General features: G+C 43.3%; 1 protein-coding gene across 4 annotated transcripts in view; it reads left to right on the forward strand.

The window, feature by feature from the left end:
- The window catches only part of tenm4 (teneurin transmembrane protein 4), a gene marked incomplete at both ends in the record, with an annotated part of 173,254 nt that overhangs the window by 27,662 nt on the left and 126,776 nt on the right, over positions 1-18,816 (forward strand). For 3 of the 4 annotated variants that reach the window (XM_083637873.1, XM_083637874.1, XM_083637875.1), the window contains one exon: positions 13,225-13,446. The exons of the other annotated variant lie outside the window; for it this stretch is intronic. In XM_083637873.1, coding sequence (XP_083493999.1) covers positions 13,225-13,446 — 222 coding nt within the window. The remainder of the gene's footprint in view (positions 1-13,224; positions 13,447-18,816) is intronic. 4 annotated transcript variants of the gene reach the window in all.

Raw genomic sequence — 18,816 nt, forward strand, 5'->3', positions numbered from 1 at the left:
GTTTCTTCGCTGGGATAAGATTAACTATCACATATTAATTTCATAAAAGGCTAGTTATGGCTTGCAGCTGTGCAATAGAAAACAATTATGTCAATTTGGGAATCCTAATAATGCAAAAAACCCAAAGCCCTCTCTGGGTGGCGTTTGTGTTCCCTAGGGACATTTGATAGCTGTAATTATTACCTGAGCATGTACACCAATAACTGACAACCGTGTCAGTGAGCTTTCTTAACCATATTTGTGGAAAAGAAAACTGGAATTCATTTTAGAAATTCCCAGGGTCCGCTGTGATTTTAACTCGCTACAGAGCAGCGTCTCACTACTTTGTGCCACATGATGATTTCTTGTCATTTTTAAGGGATTGCTCTTTTTGACTTATTTGTTACAGTACTTTTTGCAGCCACATCATTCCGTACAGTTGATATAGATTTTAGCGCCATAACAACCTGATGATTCTAGGTTTTATAATCAATGCATTGGGGGCTCACCTGGTAGTAGTGTGTGTACCGCAAAGGCTCATTCCTTCACGTGGCCGACCCGGGTTCGAATCCAACCTGGGTAGCCACTGCCGCATGTCATCCCCTCTCTCTCCCCCTCCTTTCCTGTCTGCCTACTGTCCTAGCAAATAAAGGCAAAATGCCCCCAAAAAATATTAAAAACGAAAAATGAAAACAAAACAATAATGCATTTCCCTCTCCATATAACACATGAGTGTTGGATGCAGCAGTTAACAGACACATCACAAGCCTGGTCATAATTAGTTATCCGAAAACCATTCAGAGTGATGAGGATGAGGATGATGATGACGACGACTCTAAAAAGTTTTTTTAGGCTAACTTTGCTTTATTGGTGAGCCCATTGCTTTGACTGTTCATTGGCCCACAATATTTAGCAGTTATTGCCCAAAGTCCAAATGGCAATGATGAAAAAAATATATTCAGATTGGCGTGTTTTTTTTTTTAGACCTGAGGTAACAAACTATTGGCTATAGCATCATGCATTTATATTACTATCATTTGTCACTCATCTATACACAGTGATTCCCAAAGTGTGGGCCGCGAGTGGTCTGCCAACACACCCGATTTTGACAGGCAATCAAATGGCTGTAGCAAGGTCATTTTTAAAGCTACAGTGGAGATCCTGTTGTCAGAAGAATATAAGTGCACGTTCACACCATACGCCAATCCCACGCTGAAGCCACACTGAAGCTATGTTGAAGCCACGCAGTTTCATTTTGGCATCCTTGTTAACAGGCGAGTCCGTTCACACCAGCCGCATGCCACGCCACGCTGAAGCCACGCTGAACTGATAGTTTCAGCCTCTGTTCTATTTTCCAAGCGTGCAGTGCAGCGCGCAGCAGCCGACGTGCCAGGCATGACGTCATTGCAGGTTGTGGGGGGGATGGGGCCGGAGGAGCAGCTCCGATCCAGGCGCTGGTGTGACCGCTTTAGTTTCAGCGTGGCTTTGGCGTATGGTGTGAAGGCATCCATTGGTACCAAGCATAATGTGTAGCTTGTCGGGAAGGGGGGTAAATAACGCTCCCAAATGTAGGTTAAATTTGGCCGAGGGAAAACAATTTCAAAGTTGGCCCTTGACCTCTCAGTTTCAAATATACATACTACAGCATGCGCTGGGGACGCGTCATCAGTGATGTTAACTGGGGTCGTGAGGTGTTTCGGGTCTGTCAACATCATACACCCTCGCCCAGTAGACCCAGCCGAGGCCGATTACGACCCCGATCCGCGTCCTAGAAGCAGCCGCTCACGGGTCAGCCTTCCTACTCTGTCTGCAACGTTGCCCGCGGAAGGTTTGATCACGCCCAATCCGCTGCAATAGAGTTAGTGCTACACAGTTCAATCTATCTGAATGAAAATTCGTTCAATGGGTACCCACGAGTCTCCCCTTTACAGATAAGTAGCATTTTTCACAGCCTAGCATTAATAGCTTGTGGATTGATTTCTTCTGTTGTTGCTCATCACATTTTGTCTCAACAAATGTGTTATGCATGCAAATACTTCTGATGAGTAAGGGGGGGAACATGTTGACAATCTGCTTTTGGGTATTTTGCCGAAATGTTTTTGTATGTGGATGGATTATTAATCTCCCTTATGCCAAAGTTCACATGCTCTGTTAATGAAATAAAAAATATATAATATAAAAAACGTATAGGGAAATACATCATCTTAGTCTCGTGTGTTGATCAGAGTTGTGATTAAAGGATGGGGTGGGCTCCAAAAGATTTTCAGATTTCAGAAGTTTGGGAACCCCTGATATATAGGGTGTTATAACATATGAGTCTCTGCACTACTTTGTGCATAGCTGGCATTATAAAATGGCAGACAGATTGAAAGTGACTGAATTTACATTCACACTTCACAGTGGTGAATAACTGCTACAATATATTTACAGATACATGCTTTGTAACTGTTTGCATGATTTACTGCTCAACAACAAATGCCTGGCACAGCAGAGTTTCTAACTGCAGTAGAACGCCACACAAGCAAGCATCAAGCAAGGAAAACTATCTCACTTTGCATTCAGCTATAGATCCAAGAGATGTATAGATGCACCTATAGGTGTCTCACACCGAGGTAGCGGAAAAGCCTTCGGGCCCTATCTTCCCAGTGGCATTAAAAGCAAAAAAACGCGCCTTGCGCCTGCCTCGGGAAGATAGCAACATGGTTTTAGGCCCTGAAATGCGCTTTACGCCAAAGAGGCGTGGCGCAGTGCCACAATAGGCCAGAATGGGCGTTTCGGCCTTAAATACCGGCCTAACGATATCTTCCCCCCTGGTGTTAATTTAGCGCTTAGCGCTTTTCAAAACCAGGCCTTATTCAGTGCGCCGCCGATATTCTGTGCATATTTACGCACAGCTCTCCTCTGCCGATCTCACACTCTCTCCCCCTCGCTCTCTCTCTCTCTCTCCCTCTCCCCCTCTCGCGCGTCTCTCATCTCTCTCTCTCTCCCTCTCTCTCGCACGTCAGACAGGCACAAAGAGCGATGGAAAAAAGTTGTTATATCTAGTTTTGAGCCCCTGTCATTCAGAGGCTGTTGGCCACATGTGAAATCTCCCAGCATGCATTGAGGCTAATCCATTTCGACAAGAAATATCAACCAAATCAGCCTAAATTGCCTAAAATGGTAGATAGAAATAATGTTTATGTTATCACAACATGCAATTGTAGAACATTTCAATATTGGACAAAATAAAACAGAAATCTAAACACAACCCTATGTGAAACATAATAATAATATGTAATCCAGGTGGTATATACTGTATATCCCTCGCAGACTTAAAGGCCGGGTTTTCCGTGGGGAATATGAATATATATTAAATCTCACGCCCCTAAGGTTTTAGAATCCGTTGAAATTTTTGAAATTGGTTGTTTACAGCCTGAGATATCACCAGAAATCCACTCTGTGTGTGTGGGGGGGGGGGGGTGGTGGGGGGGGGGGGTGCGGGGACTCGAAATACTACATTTCCCACAATGCACTGGGCTCGCGTGGCCTTCGTTTCCATGCCCACCCCTCAGGCGTTTGGCTGATATCAAACTCCAGTAGGTGGCGGTAATGCACATATATGTTTGCCAACCGCCATAAAACTCAAAGAAGAAGAAGACATGGAGAGAAGACATGGAGAGAAGAAGAAATAAATCGAAAATAAATCGAAAATCAATTGCCTCCAAATTGCACCAAATGTAAACGGTAGTATATATGTCGGGAGATGTCTTCATAAAAATTTTTTCATGCATTTTAAGGCATTTTCGTAGGAGTTACGCGCATCTGATGTTGTAACTATTTTCTGTAAAAATGTGTAAAAACGGGTACATTGCTCAGCGTTGATTTCGTTACTTCAACCCACCTACTACTAGATGTAAAATTTGACGAGCTTTCCAATGCCGCCAGTCCCGTGTCGATTAGTGCTTCCGTTCCCGAGATAATGGTCTCTTTGCAAGGAACTATGGGAAGCTAATATTAGCTACAGCAGGCTAGGCGGTTGACAAGATGGCTGCGTTTTTGTTTTGGTCAAGGCCTCTGAAGGGGCGTGGAGGACCTCTAGAGGCGGGACCATGGCCAACAACAGTTGTAGTTCATAGGTGCACGACTTCCGCAAGGCGGACTTAGGCCAGATGACGCGAAACGCGTCGGCTGGCCCAAAAAATATGTGAGAGATGCTTGATATCTCTGGCAGTGAATATCCAATTTCAAAAATTTCAACGGATTCGAAAACCTTAGGGGCGTGAGATTTAATATATATTCATATTCCCCACGGAAAACCCATCCTTTAACGTGATTTAGATGAGTGACAGCTGTAACACGGTTCTACTGTGATGTCGCTCCAATAAGACTTCACATTTACTTTTACAATAAAAACACATTTATGCAATGACTTTACATAATGTAGGCTATATTTATGTGCATCATCCTACCTGTGCAGCAGGGGAGAAGAAAAGGTACTGAGAGAAAACTATATCATTCTGGACAAACTTTCACCAATCTAATCTCATCATGACATAGGGATAGGCTATATTTTTCTAGCCAATGCATTTAGAACATTCTTTTCACTTTGATCTTGCTATAGTGTAGCATATTTACATGCTTGCAGTATTTAAACTGCAGTGAGATTGGTTTGAGAAGCATAATAATATGGAATATTATATATGGAGACAGACAGGGATGAAACGGGGAGGGGGGGAGCTCAGGTCGGCTTTGGTCAGCTTTTCTGACCGGACTGGATCGCTCCGTGGAATTGGAGCTTAAAAGGGAAGCTTGTGATTAATTTACTGCACTTCTCCAATGAGCAGATTGTGCATAATTTTATGCTTAAAAGGCGTGGTTATAATGCTTAAGGCCACATGTAGCGCCGACACCAAAATATCGAGTGCGCTGGTCCACACCCACTAATCTGTGCTGCGCCTGGCACTAAGCGCAGTTTTTAGGCCATTGCAATGATAGAGGGCTTTATGTCTACTTTAACTCTGAATTAGCCTTAAGGTAATCTTCCCAAATCAGGACCACTTTTATGACTTTTGAAGCGTAAATGTGATATTTTTTAATCATGATTTTCAGAAAACACTTCAAAAGTCATAAAAATGGTCCTCATTTGTCAATATTATCTTGCTTAACATGAAGTTTGCCGTTTCATAAACCTTATTTCAGGCATTTAACCGAAATCCCCATAAATTGCCCTAATTACCTAATGATGTGATGTCATCAGGGATGTCATCAGTGATGATGTCATCAGTTATGTCATCCTTCCTGGCTGAGGCTATAAGTTCAGTGATGATGTCATCAATGATGTAAGGCTGTGGACAAAACGAGACATTTGAGGATGTCATCAAACAACTAATCGATTAAACGATTAATAGAGAAAATAATCGACAGATTAATTGATAATGAAAATAATCGTTAGTTGCAGCCCTAATTAACTGACTTTTCCCCGATGTGTTTTTTCATGCATTAAGTGAAGATAAAGGTCTTTTTGTTGAAGGATCATCTTGAGCAGTTAACCATTATGTGTCTGCCAGTTGAAAGCATTTATCTTGTCTGCCATGGTGTTAACGTGCAACAGCAACACTACAAGGCTTTACTTCCTGTATTTACAAAGAAGCTGGATTTCTAACTGCCAGTGCCACAAAGGCAGGACTAGCGTTGCCTTTCCACTGTCTTTGAAGTTAAATCCAAAGCAAGAGCAGTGATATAGGCTAGAGGGCACATTTAATCAGTCATGGCAGGGCTCAAATACTGCCACAGAGAAAGAAGAGGAAAAAATCAAAAGGGCATCAAACCTCCTTTCATGGCTTTAGTAGCTCCAAAGCCTTTGTGTTGGGAGACATTTCTAGGACAACTTGATCCAGACTTGTGAACATTCGTGTTGCATGTTTTAAACATGACCACTAGTCTAGGCAATTAGGACAGCCTCATCAGGGACTACGCTGCAATGCTGAAAGGGGATTGATGATGCTCAGGCAATTTAAAAGCTATTTAATGTCCAATTAAGGTATCTTGTAGGCCAACACAACTTGTAGGCCAGTATAACTCAATTAATAGACTATCATTTATATTAGACATAATAGGCTTAATTATAAAACAAACGGATGTCTTTTCCATTTGCACTGACTTGCAATGCATTCATAAATAGATACAATGCCGTATTAGACTGACTATTAGGCTGTGTGTAATTTGATACTTGATATTAATCCTCATACCATCTTATAAATGTGAGATATTATGACTTAGCAACATGGCAGGTCATGATACATTTTCACTTAGAGCTAGAGCACTGCTCGTACAGTCATGCATTATGATTTGCTGCACAGGGAAGGTTTTGCTTTTCCTAAGCAATTCCACAAGGATTGTTCTTGTTCTTCAAGCTGACATTCCATGTGAGTGTCACCTCCAGGGGGGTGTATACATTAGGGCTGGGCAATATATCAATATTATATCAATATTGTGATATGACACTAGATATTGTTATATGGCATACGTTTATTGTTTATTGTGGATCCCCATTAGTTGACGCACAAGCGACAGACTAGTCTTCCTGGGGTCATGCAAGTGTTGTCTTTTCCTGCTTTTAAAGGCTGCATTACAGTAAAGTGATGTACAGTCATCTTTTGAACTTAACAGATTGTTTTACCTGTTATTTGCCTTTACCCACTTAGTCATTATATCCACATTACTGATGATGATTATAATAATAATATATTATTATTTATCAAAAATATCATGCTGTAATTATTTTATGAATGCACCATCCCTACAATATTGTCGCATTATTGATATTGAGGTTTTTGTTAAAAAAATACTGTGATATTTTATTCTGTCCATATGGCCCAGCCCTAGTATACATGTACATTGGAATAGTTAAAAACGAAGAAGGAGTGGAAAAGACAGTCTGGGTCTTGATGGTGGACGGCAGCAGTCAGCGTAACATTCAACAGCTGAAAACACGCCAGCAGCATCAAACAGTCCGCCATGTCTTGAACTGAATCCCAATCCACCGAAAACGGTCGACAAAACTGGTGCCAGGAGCGAAATATGAACCCATTTGGCTTGCAGAGCGGACAAAGACAGACTCCCAACTGACATATCAAAATCCCTGTGTAGAAGTTGCTATCCAATTCAGTGTGGTAGCATATTGCTTGGTAGCTTTCATCGTGGTATCATAGTAGAATTTAATTTTTAGAATTAATCCTGCATGTAGACCGTTGTGCACGGTAATAAAAAGGAGATTCAGCACGAACAACAACAGTAGCAGTTTGATAATGACGTTCCGTCCCCGCTGAGAGTCTGAGTCATTCGTATGCATCCTGCATGCTGTGTGTGGCGCACGGCATCAGTTAACGGCACAGGACACTTTGTTTTTTTCTCCACTGCTCCTCTGCAAACACACTGCATCTTTTATACATGCCGCCTGAAGCTGGAGTCCTTGAGCAAACAGATAATTCCTGTTGTCACCGAGGAGTCACACGTCTGCCTCACCTTGCTTGGTATTGGGAGTGTGCAGTACCGTTTGAGTAACGTATTCACAGATCTTATTTACCGTGTTGTGTATTTGAACAATGACGTCTTTTATCTCCTCGAATGAGTATCACTTTCTATGTATAGCTTCTGAATTTATAGTGGTTAGAGGCGGATTTAAAAAGAGAGAGAGAGAGAGAGAGAGTGAGATAAAGAGAGAGAATTAAAAACCCCAGACTCTGGATAAAATACTCTTCTCACTTGCTTTTCCTCTCATTAGATAATATCCTCCCTCCAAATGATTTACCTGATTGAATTTTCACTCCCATCTAGCCAATCTAGAGAAACCACTTCAAATAAAAGCACATTTTTAAAACGTAAATTTGTTGTGCATATGCATACAATCATATTATCCTAATACCTGTATGCACACAGATGCACGCGCACGCGCGCACGCGCGCACACACACACACACACACACACACACACACACACACACACACACACAGACACACACAGTCACAGACACACACACACTTGCACACACATGCGTAGAGAAACTGATCATATTGCAAAAAGAAAGAAAGGAGTACAGAGACTGTCAGAGGTCCTTGGAGTACAAGGTGTGCCCATGGCTAGTTAAAAGCCTCATTGATTTTGTAATTATTTATTGGGATATGAAGCAACATGAGGCCCATTACAGTGGCAGTTTTGGAGACAGGCGCCCACTGGTGTTTAAGTGCCATCCAGATGGGACCATGACATTGCTGCTGTGAGGTAGCTTTAAGCAATCGTATCCTAAAATTGCAAGGATCCACTGTTTCCCCCAGAATTGTATTTTATTCTTGGCCGTGTGGGAACAGCCTTTGAAACAGCTTGAGGCCATCGTATGAACCTCAAAATCTCTTTAGAACCCATTCACATGGAATTCCTTTAGGGGGAGCAGCTTCAAGTAGGGCGACCCACCACACCTATTCAATGGTAGGGGGACCCACCACACCTATTCAAGGGTAGGGGGACCCACCACACCTATTCAAGGGTAGGGGGACCCACCACACCTATTCAAGGGTAGGGGGACCCACCACACCTATTCAATGGTAGCTGGAAATCTGGGATCCAGGAGTGAAGAAGTTCCCGTTCATTGTAGAAATCATTTAACCTTACGAGGCCGCTGGATTAGAAATCCATCTTGTCGGCTGTCGCCCTCCAAGCTATTGGTTTACCTCTGTCCAAGCAGTGTGCTGGACCAATCGGCATCCAGAGGCGGGATTTAGGTGTGACGACATCGAGAAGCGAGCCTGATTAAGACAGTGATAGACAGATGGTTCATCCAATCACCTGCCAAGTATTTTTTGAACATGCCTGCCCTTTTCCAAACAGTTTCTAAACTGAATAGAGAGATCTTCCTTCACTGTCTGCCCTGCAGTCTAATACATTTAAAATGGTGGGTTGGCCTGATGGCTAGAGCGACTGCAACAGTATGTTGTGTGTTTAAAGACCCCCTAAAGTCATGTTTTGGGATGTGTATAAAACGCTACTCTGCTTTGACTAACAATTTGTATCTGATGGTTTTTCCCACAAAATAATTATCTTGTTAAAATCCTTTAAATTACTTTCCCTCCTTCTCCCTCATTAAATAAATTACAGAATCTGTAAATATGCAAATATTGTTGATTTCTAAAGTTTTAACTGCTGAATACTGGACAGGGATTGGCTCCAACTATTTGTGATGTCACAAATCATGCTTGTACTGTAGGAAATCGCCTTTTCAGTGAGCACAGAGAAACTTTCCACTTTCTAGTGTCAAACTTTGTACAGACATCATTCTGCACAGTGAAGCTCAAACTGAAGGAACAAGAAGAAAAACACACAGTAGTGTGAAGGTGTATTTTTGTGTTGTCATCTGGTAGATTTTGTGGACCCCAGGAAGAATAGCTGCTGCTATGCAAAAGCTAATGGGGATCTTAATAAATAAACAAACAAACAAACAAACAAACAAACAAACAAACAAACAGTCAATGCTTGTCCATCAACATTGTGTCCTTGCTCATTTCAAAGAGTAGCCTGTGAACCTGACCAATCTGAAAGCTCAATTGGTCTGGCGATGTCAGGCCAGTCACAGAGGAGTCCAAGAGCTACCTGCTTCTCACTGTATTGTAAGTCGCTCTGGATAAGAACATCAGTTAAATTCCGAAAAGAAAATGCAAAAATAATGATCTTCTTCAGCTTGATTCTCTATAAGAAGGTGTGACCCTAAAGGTTAGCATAACCGCGGCAGCTCTCTCTACCTGCAGAACAGTCAGCAAGTTCATCCAGTCTTTTAAATGTGTTGCTAATGAGTAGATGAAGGCATGATATACTGGGGCGGTGTTCTGTGGTGAACTTGCACAGGAGCCTCTGGTCCTGTAGGCTTCTAGCTAAAGGCTGTATGTAGTGAGTGAAGACAGAGGCAGTGAACCCCGGCAGACAGAGAAGGTTCTCTGGTCGTCTCAGGCACCCGTGGAGGCCAGAGGCCCTCTCATGACTTTGGCTTGGTGGATGCGGCTCGGGCATGAGTTGTACGGGCCCGGTCGGGCCGGCATTAATTAAACACAGAGAGACAGTCAAACCTTTGTGTGCAAGACTAATGGGCGCTAAGCATGACTACCTTGACCTCATTTAGGTTATGACTTTGACCATTTGTAGAGGACTTTAATCTTTTCCTGCTTCACCAATGAATTCGATTTTTTTTCTTCTTTTTCATCAGTGAAATCGTGCACTAATCAATCCAAGAACTTGGGCGTCTGGGTAGTGTAGAGGTAGAAGCACTCGCCTTAGTCGCCTACCACCGCGGAGACCCGGGTTCAGTTCCTGGTAGCGGTACCTCTGGCTTGGTCAGACGTTCCTACAGACATAATTGGCGGTGTCTGCGGGCGGGAAGCCGGTGGGGCATGAGTCCTGGTCGCTGCACCAGCGCCTCCTCTGGACTGCTCGTGGGGGAGCGGAACTGGGGGGAATAGCGTGATCCTCCCACGTGCTGCCACGTCCCGCCGGTGACACTCCTCGCTGGCGACCTGCACATGTATCGGAGGACGCATGTGCTAGTCCGGGGGGAAACTTGATATTTAAAAAAAGGACCATCTTACAGTATCATCCATTTCAGGAAGAGTTTGTTGATTCTTGTTGCCTCTGTGTCTTTTCGAGTGACAGATACTAGCTCAGTGAGCGATATACTCTGCTCGGCAGCATGTTGTTGTTTTGACATGCGCTAAATGCAGTGTCTTCAATGCGCCTGTGAATGACTGTAACCATGCTGTCTTCCATAGCTCTTCCCTTCCCGCGTGTACAATGCTGTATAGTCAAGCCACAACAGTGTCACAGCCATTAACCCACCGCATGGCCACTGCTCCTATGCACCCATTACTGTGCCTGAGAGGAAGAAATGAAGTGTGCTGTCTGTGCAAAGTATATATAAAGCACAGACTGTGACTCTATGCTGCGCTGGGCATCGGCTGCAGCTGATATGTTAATATCACTAATTGTTTCCTAATTAGATGCGAGTCAGTGAGTCGCATTTTAATACTCTACAGGGATCGTTAGAGAGAGAGAGAGGAAACGTATCTGTCCTGATGGATGAGAGTTCGGTCAGCAGGAATTCAGGGCACTGATGGGAAGATGGGGCGAAGCACCAAACTGATGGCTTTGTTCGCTGCAGTCATGTGACTTAAGTAGTCCATTTTCAGCGTGGTGCGGAGCTGCATCAGAAGTTAATCACACATTAAGAGGGGCACTGGAGACATTTAACATTCCATGACAGCATGAAGATCGGAGCCAATAAGCCTGAAGAAATTGTAAGATGTTAGTGTGTAAGTACTTTGCATCAGGATATTAGTGCATATAACAAGGAGCTCTAAATTAGCTAGGGCTGCATCTAACGATTATTTTCATTATTGATTGATCTAGCAGTTATACTTTCGATTGATCATTAAGTCTATAAAAGGTCAAAAATAATCACAAATGCCTGTTTCACCAGACCAGAGCCCAACGTGATGCATCTCGTTAAATTAGTCCCCCGCCTCTCGTCTCCCCTGGGCAGGCTGGATCAATCCGACTTGCCAGTGTTGCACCCAAATCTGTGACCACTGCAATGTGTGAGCGCAGAGGGGCACTGATGCACATGTTCTGCATATTTGGGTGTAACACTGGACAGTATCTGCCCTCAGAGACATTGGATTCAGTTCAGGTTCCTTGAAAATGACTGTCAGCTATAAAAATGCAATTTTCTCAGCATTTTGTCCGAAAACGATCGTTTTTGATGAAAATGACCAACATTCAAGTGTTCATGAGAAAAAGAACGAATGAAGCTAGAAAAATTGCTTGCTCCCTTTTATCTATTATAAAAGGGAGCAAGTGGGCAATGTTTGTTTCCATTTTTGTCTCGGAAGTGATGTGATAGGAAGCATTGTGAGTGTGACAATGTCGATGTCATAAGACTGATGATGTCATCAGTGATGTCATAAGAGCTTATAATAATCTTATGACATCACTGATGATGTCATAGGCACTGATGTAAACTTAAGGGACACACACACACACACACACACACCCTCTCTCGCATGTAAACTTAAGGGCAATAACATTTTGTGAGCAACACACACACACACACACACACACACGCGCGCGCCAATAGCGCAGGTGAGGCCACACCGCAGCCGAGCTGCGGCGTGTGCATGAGAGCTGCAGGGCCAGCTCGGCGAGCTGCAGGGCGCCCAGCAGGCGAGCCTAGGAATCAAGCGCATTGCCTAGTTCATGAAAATAGAGTCTCTGTTCTTTCTTTTGATATATTCACTGTTTACATATAGTCTGAATCAACAGAAGTAGGCTGCGGGTACAAGCTCTGCCAATGTCAGTCGGAATTCCCCGCCCCTACCGGTTCCACTATCCGCGTGTTTTCAAAAGTCCACGTCACTACGTGAAACAACAACCACCACCTCAAGGCCAAGTTTGACATACGTGTCATACGTGTTTTACTGTCTTATGTGGCGTTTTCTTTTGCGGGGATTTAGCCATGTGCTTCCAGCAAAATAAGTTCCCCCTGATGCTATTTGGCCAGAGCACCGTCACCGCATCCTGTGTGTGCTTAGCCCCGCCCAACACGCGTGTGATTTGTTTAAAGAAATGCAAATGAGGCACAGCATTGTTCCCCTAGGTTATTGAGCCAGCCCTTTCTCCAGCACTGGCACAGTGCTAATGTGGAGATAGGTCTGCTAAGTCAGACTACTGTTTACATATTCATAGAACAAAAACATTCTGTGGCTCTTGAATTATTAGTGAAAATGATCATAAGTGCTGTCGGTGGCTGGCAACTGTTTCTTCTTCTTTTCTTTTCTTTTTTACATCGGTGGGGAAAGAGTAAACAATGTTTTGTCTTTATTTATGTTAACCTGTCGCAGCCATTTGCCTTTTCTCTTCTGTCCCAAAGTCATTGCAGTTGTTTATATTGTTCTTCCCAGCTGGGGTGAGGTGGCGGAGACAAAGGCAGATGTGTTCACGATATGCCCCTGTTTGTTTTTGAACTGCCAGAGTTAAGTCTTGCATCTGTGTGTGCGTGCATGTGTGTGTGTGTGAGCGTGTGCGTGCGTGCGTGCGTACATGTGTATATGGTTGTGTGTGTATGTGTGTGTGTGTGTGTGTGTTCTGCTCCTATACAGTATGTGATGTTGCCTGTGATTGGGTGTGTTTCATTTGCCCCCATGTGTTGTCTCTGTTTGTGGTCCACAGGTCCTCCGCTGCATTGTTCATCCGCCTCCTCCTCCCCTGTTGAGCAGCTCCCATACCCTCCCCCTTCCCTTGCAGCCAATGAGAGCCAGGGAGGGTTGCTAGGTAACTGTGCGGCTCAGCCAGCCCAGGACTCTGACTCTGAGGATGAGTTTGGCCCCAATTCATTCTTAGTTAAAACTGGCTCAGGGAACCTGTATGCTCCTGCCACTGCAACTGCCGACGGTGAGTTGGTTTTCAAAACTACTGTTGCTTTCTGGAGGTTAGCCTTCCCCTGCTGGACATGTTGTGTTATAGGTCATGCAGCTGGCTACTGGGCTAGAATATGTCCTTTTTTACTGAGCACAATGAGAGAGTTAGGAACTTTGAGCCAATATGTAGCCCCGGGAAACGCACAGTGCTCCGAAGCAAGGTCTGCAAAGTTCACAGACTCACTCAAAGACATGCAATATTCTGCTTCAGTGGGAGATTTTTGTCACACATTATTTCAACTTCAATTCCAATATGATGCTAGTGGGAGTAACCTACTTCAGGCCCTCTTATCTTTTGCAGAAACAACAGATCGCATACAGTACATCCTCCGCAGCGCATAAATGGAAATAAAGAATAAATGTAAAAAAGACTTCATAGCAGGTGTAAGACAGCCCTTGCTTCATCATCGTGTAGCACTGTCGCATTTGAAGTTTTATCCAGAATGTGGATTACCCCATGGAGGACATAGCGTCGCATTTTGTTAACTACTCAAAATTGATAGTAGAGATAGGGAATGATTTTCGAATAGTAATTTTATTATTAAACATCAAATAGTCAAGACAAAGGTCTTGTCTTAAAAAGTATATTTTCCCTTGTTTTTTTACCGGCACCTGTCTCTTTAAGAGCATGGCAAAGCCACTTGTATCAAGTTTGTCCAAGTGACGTTGCCTGCTGCGTACCCGCTCACGCATGTGCAGAACGGCTTCGAAGAATGATCAATAGTTCCAAGCGAATTTCAAATCGTATTTTTGCTAGAAATGCCCATCCCTAGTTGATAGCAGGCTTCACTCATTACTTAGCACACAGCGATTTCCAGCGTACAAAAACAGCTCCTTGAGTTTCAGATTATAGATCTGGATGTTCCCAGTGTGATGTCTCATTGATAATTGTCAGCTATTCATTCCCCTTGAAATCCTCAGTGTGTGCTGATGTTGACTTAACACTCTCAGGCAGATTGAGAAAATGACAGTCTTGCTCATACTGTGAACCTGATGTTGACAGTTGACAAGGATTCATCATCTGTGGAAAATGTCCACGTGCTAATTAGCAGTGAAAATGTGTTATACATTTTATCAGTACTTAACTTAATTAGTTATTGTAAAGTATGTCGGCATAGGTGCTAATAAATTGTGTGGCAGAGAATATATTTGGCTTGCCTGTGGGCGGGTTTAATTGTCTTAGCAAGACTGTAAGCCAAGGTATTATAATTCTTGCTATGTAATGCAACCAATTGCTATAGATAGATGAATATGTTATTTTGTGGGGATTCATTACTGGCTGGGATGGCCTTGACGGTCACATATTCCATTTGTTCATAAAGACACACACAATCCCACTGCACAGCATGCTGTTATGAAAAATGCATCGACTCAAAATCATTTGTACTATTTCCTCAAGGTAACCCGAGGAACCCGTATTTATGATTATTATGGTCACAAATATGATATTGGGAAGTTACAGTATATATTCCTGTTTATGATCCACCTACATGATAAAATAATATGTTGTCATTGAAACTTTGCGATTTATGTCGCATTTCTCCCATAAGTCATGAATATGCATGCTGTGGAAGAAGGTATTTTCTGATATTTTGAATGTGGGCACCCCTTTCACATAGAGCAGCGACTTTCTTCTCCCACTGGCAGGGAAAACACAAAACAAAATAAAATGGTCTAAATAATTGATCAGGCTCACAAGTTAACTACCCAAAGGGTGGAATTACATCAAACTCCAAAGTGCCGCAGCTGCCTGCTCAGAAAGCCTGGAGAATGAGTTATTAATCCCATTGCAAACCCCCCCCCCCCCCCCCCCCCCCACACACACACACCCCCCAATTCCACAGTAGCAAGATGCTGGTCACCCGGCAGTGACACGGCTGTGCTTAAGGGGACATGGGTGGGGCGGGGGGGGGGGTGGCCTTTACTGCAGCAGATTTGTCTTGTAACAATGGCACTGATTTGCATAGGTACAGCGTTTAGGTTGGTCTGGGGCTGCCGGTGAGGGGTAGGAAAGGATCGAGGGGGGGTTTCTCCCAGCTTTAGTCTCGTCCTGAGGCATCGTGAGATTATTTTAAAGTCACACAGAGTGTAACATGTGGCTCCTACCAGGGGGTGGCAAGCCTTTTCTCAGTTTCATATCTAAGGTAACCTAACACCAGCACTCATCACAGTGATGCTCTCCTCCACTCCCAGGACCTTTCGCTCTATTGCATGTAGCATGTAAATAAGCAGTAAATTATGCAAATGCCTCTTCCTTTGCGTGCTTTTACCATTTTTTTCATTGTTTGATGACAGAAAGTCTTTGGGAGTCAGGAGCCAATTACAACAAGGAGAGAGTCTCCACTATTTGTTCACTTAAACCACCTAATGATCCGTGTGAGCATGCTCCATGCCTTCTCGTGCATTTTCCATATCGCATCCAAATGACTTCACATCGGAGGCTGGACAATTTTGTTTATTCAGATCTGCATATCTTTGTTTTTCTTCTTCTTAGTTTAGTTTAGTTTAGTTTAGTTTAGTTTATTTGTTTAGCACAAATGTAGGTACAAATCTGTGCAAGGTGGGAACGAAGCCTTTGCAGGCTTGTACAGAGTTCCACACCTACGCACACACCTACCTTCTTCATCTTCTTCTTCTTCTTCTTGATGATTTGTTTCCTGATAGCTCTTTATGTGATTGCCTTTCAAGTCCGCAAAGCTAGCTATTGAGATACAAAATGTACACAACTAAATAACTTATCAACCCAGGCTGGATTCACTATTTCATTCATTGAAATTACTATATTATAACATGTTAAGTGTGTAGTGTAGTGACACAGTTCCCTTTAGCTGCATAATCCTCAGCTTCTCAAAGTGGCAAGATGAACTGAGGGAAATAGCGTGTGGTATAGATTTGGGATATGCAAAACAGGGATGTGGAAACACGACTGCATTGCCAACATGATCAAACTAAAGATCATGAATTCTCCAAACTGTGAATACAGAATATGTGGAAGATGAGCGTTCATCTTCTCTGTTTTTGTGCAGGTGCTGGGATTCTGGTTGGGGGGGGAAAGGCTTCATGTTTCCAAATGTAGTGAAATCTGGCGTTTAGTATGCATCGCAGGTTCCTCAGTGGGAATTACATGTGCACAAAAGCTAATTCAAAAGTCGCCGTAGTAAAAATGACTGCAATATAATCAGATCTCTTTGACACACAGGTCAGTTATTGAAGAAATATTCAAATTCAGAGTTGACATGGTGAGGGGAGACTATTTACTTTTTCGCTATCAGTAAACAACCATAGAAAACGATGTATGCCTAAAATAATTGGCTCATAGTGTATCCGTGGCACTGCCAAACAGGTGGCTTTTGATCACTTCAGATTACATTTGCTCAAGGTGATCTTTGAGCCCACGTAGGACTCAAAAATGTTCTGCTGGATTTTCCACAAGTAAAATGCTCTCAGCAGCATATCGTTATTCACATTAGAAGCCTCCAAGGCTGCCGTGTTGATTTTCTTCTGGGATCCTGTCTTTTTTTCCCCCTTGGTTTTTGAAGAATAGTGGGAGCCAGGGCTTGTTGTAAGACTGACGAGGCTGCTCGCTGAAGCCTGCAGTCCCTTTTGTGGAGCATGTGTTTCACTGTGGCCCCTGGCTTTCTCCGAGGGCCTTCTTCCCGGGGAGAGTGCCAGTGGGGAGCCCACGCTGCCACGCTGAGCCCCGAGATGTGAGAGCCTGCAGCATGGCGGTATTAGCATCTCTTAATGCAGAGCAGCATGGGGTCGGCCCAGTGTTGGCTCTCAATGCTGCCGGGCTCCCCGGTGAAAGGGTCGGCGCTACGCCTACTCACAGCTGACCAAGCAGGAATGCTTAGCAGGGTGGAAGGCCCGGGGACATGGCTGTGAGAGAATTCAAATAAGTCTCCATTTGAACTGCTTAATCATCGCCCGTGTCAGCAAGGACGGAGCAAATGTGGTTAAAAGAGGTCACCCGGGAAAGTAATTTAGCCGCAGACACCATGAGGAATGAGACTATCTCAGGCTAAATAATAATTTAATGAGCAGCACATGGCACCCACATGCCATGTGCCTGTTGCTCGGCACATTTTGTGGTTCAGTTCCAATTCTGAGTTGACATATGAGAAGGAATCTTGAGATGTTTCTCTTGATGTTGAGTTATCTCGATGAACTGGAGCCAAAAGACAATTTGTCCAGTGCCGTTCATCCTGCTGTTAATCAGTGCACAGACACCGTGGATAATGCATTTTGCATAGCTACGTATCTTCTCCTCATAGAGATAAATGGAGATGTATTACTTTCATACCATGACATTTGCAGGCCATCTGTGCCCTCTTACAAAATCTCCAAGCCCCTTGACAGATATACAGTCGAGTGACATACAGAATGGGGCATGGGTAGCCACTTTGCGTGCTCTTGCTAAGGTAGTACATAGAATGACAGAAAAATCAATTTGATCTCAGAAAGGGAGAGAGAAGCATTATGCTAGGACTGCTCCTAATGGATTGGGTCGCATGGAATGGGTTGCTTGTATGTGGGATAACCCTCAGGTATTAAAAATAAATAAATGATTGAATAAATAAATAAATAAATAAATAAATAAATAAATAAATAAATAAATAAATAAATAAATAAATAAATAAATAAATAAAATAAAAATATTTGTCTGTTTATTTTATTTATTTTATTATTATTTTTATTTCATGGGCAGAATCAGGGTTCGATTTTGTCCCAACAACCATTTTATTTCAGACCTGAATGGAATACAATTGTTTTCAGTTCCGTACCTCTTTGGGCATCCTCAGCGAGAAATGGTTACAGTGTGTCAGTTATATACATCAGCCAACAGCTGTTTTTTCTCCTCCACTTAGTAATGAAGGTGAGCTTAAATTTGTTAGTATTCCGGAAGGTCCCCCCATTCCCATAGAGAGAGCCAGTGGAGGGCTGAGTGTTCTCCCCACCATGTGTTGTTTGTGGTACCTGTTACCTCTCAAATGAGTTGGGGGAAGACAGCTAGTATTCCCGCATGGCGCTTGCCTTCAGCCTTCTCTAATGGTGTAGGAAACAGCAGGGCCAGCTCAGAGAGGCAGCTTCAGGCAGCCAGCAGAGAGGACAGCTTCGCTGCCTTCATGACAAATTCTATTTGGATTTTTATAGACAAATGCTACTCAGCTGGAAAGTTTGCTCTGATGATTAGCCATAGGGGTTGTAGCAGTAAGCGAGATTTAATGATTTATCTGGCTGCTGGATAGCGCTGGATTAATTCTGTATTGAATGGCTTACACCTCAGTGCTTTGATCGGCTGTGCGGGGGAGGGGCCATGTCATATCACTTTAGTACATCAGGC

The sequence above is a fragment of the Poromitra crassiceps genome (genome assembly GCF_964638095.1).
Source record: "Poromitra crassiceps genome assembly, chromosome: 5".
NCBI classification, from domain to species: domain Eukaryota; kingdom Metazoa; phylum Chordata; class Actinopteri; order Beryciformes; family Melamphaidae; genus Poromitra; species Poromitra crassiceps.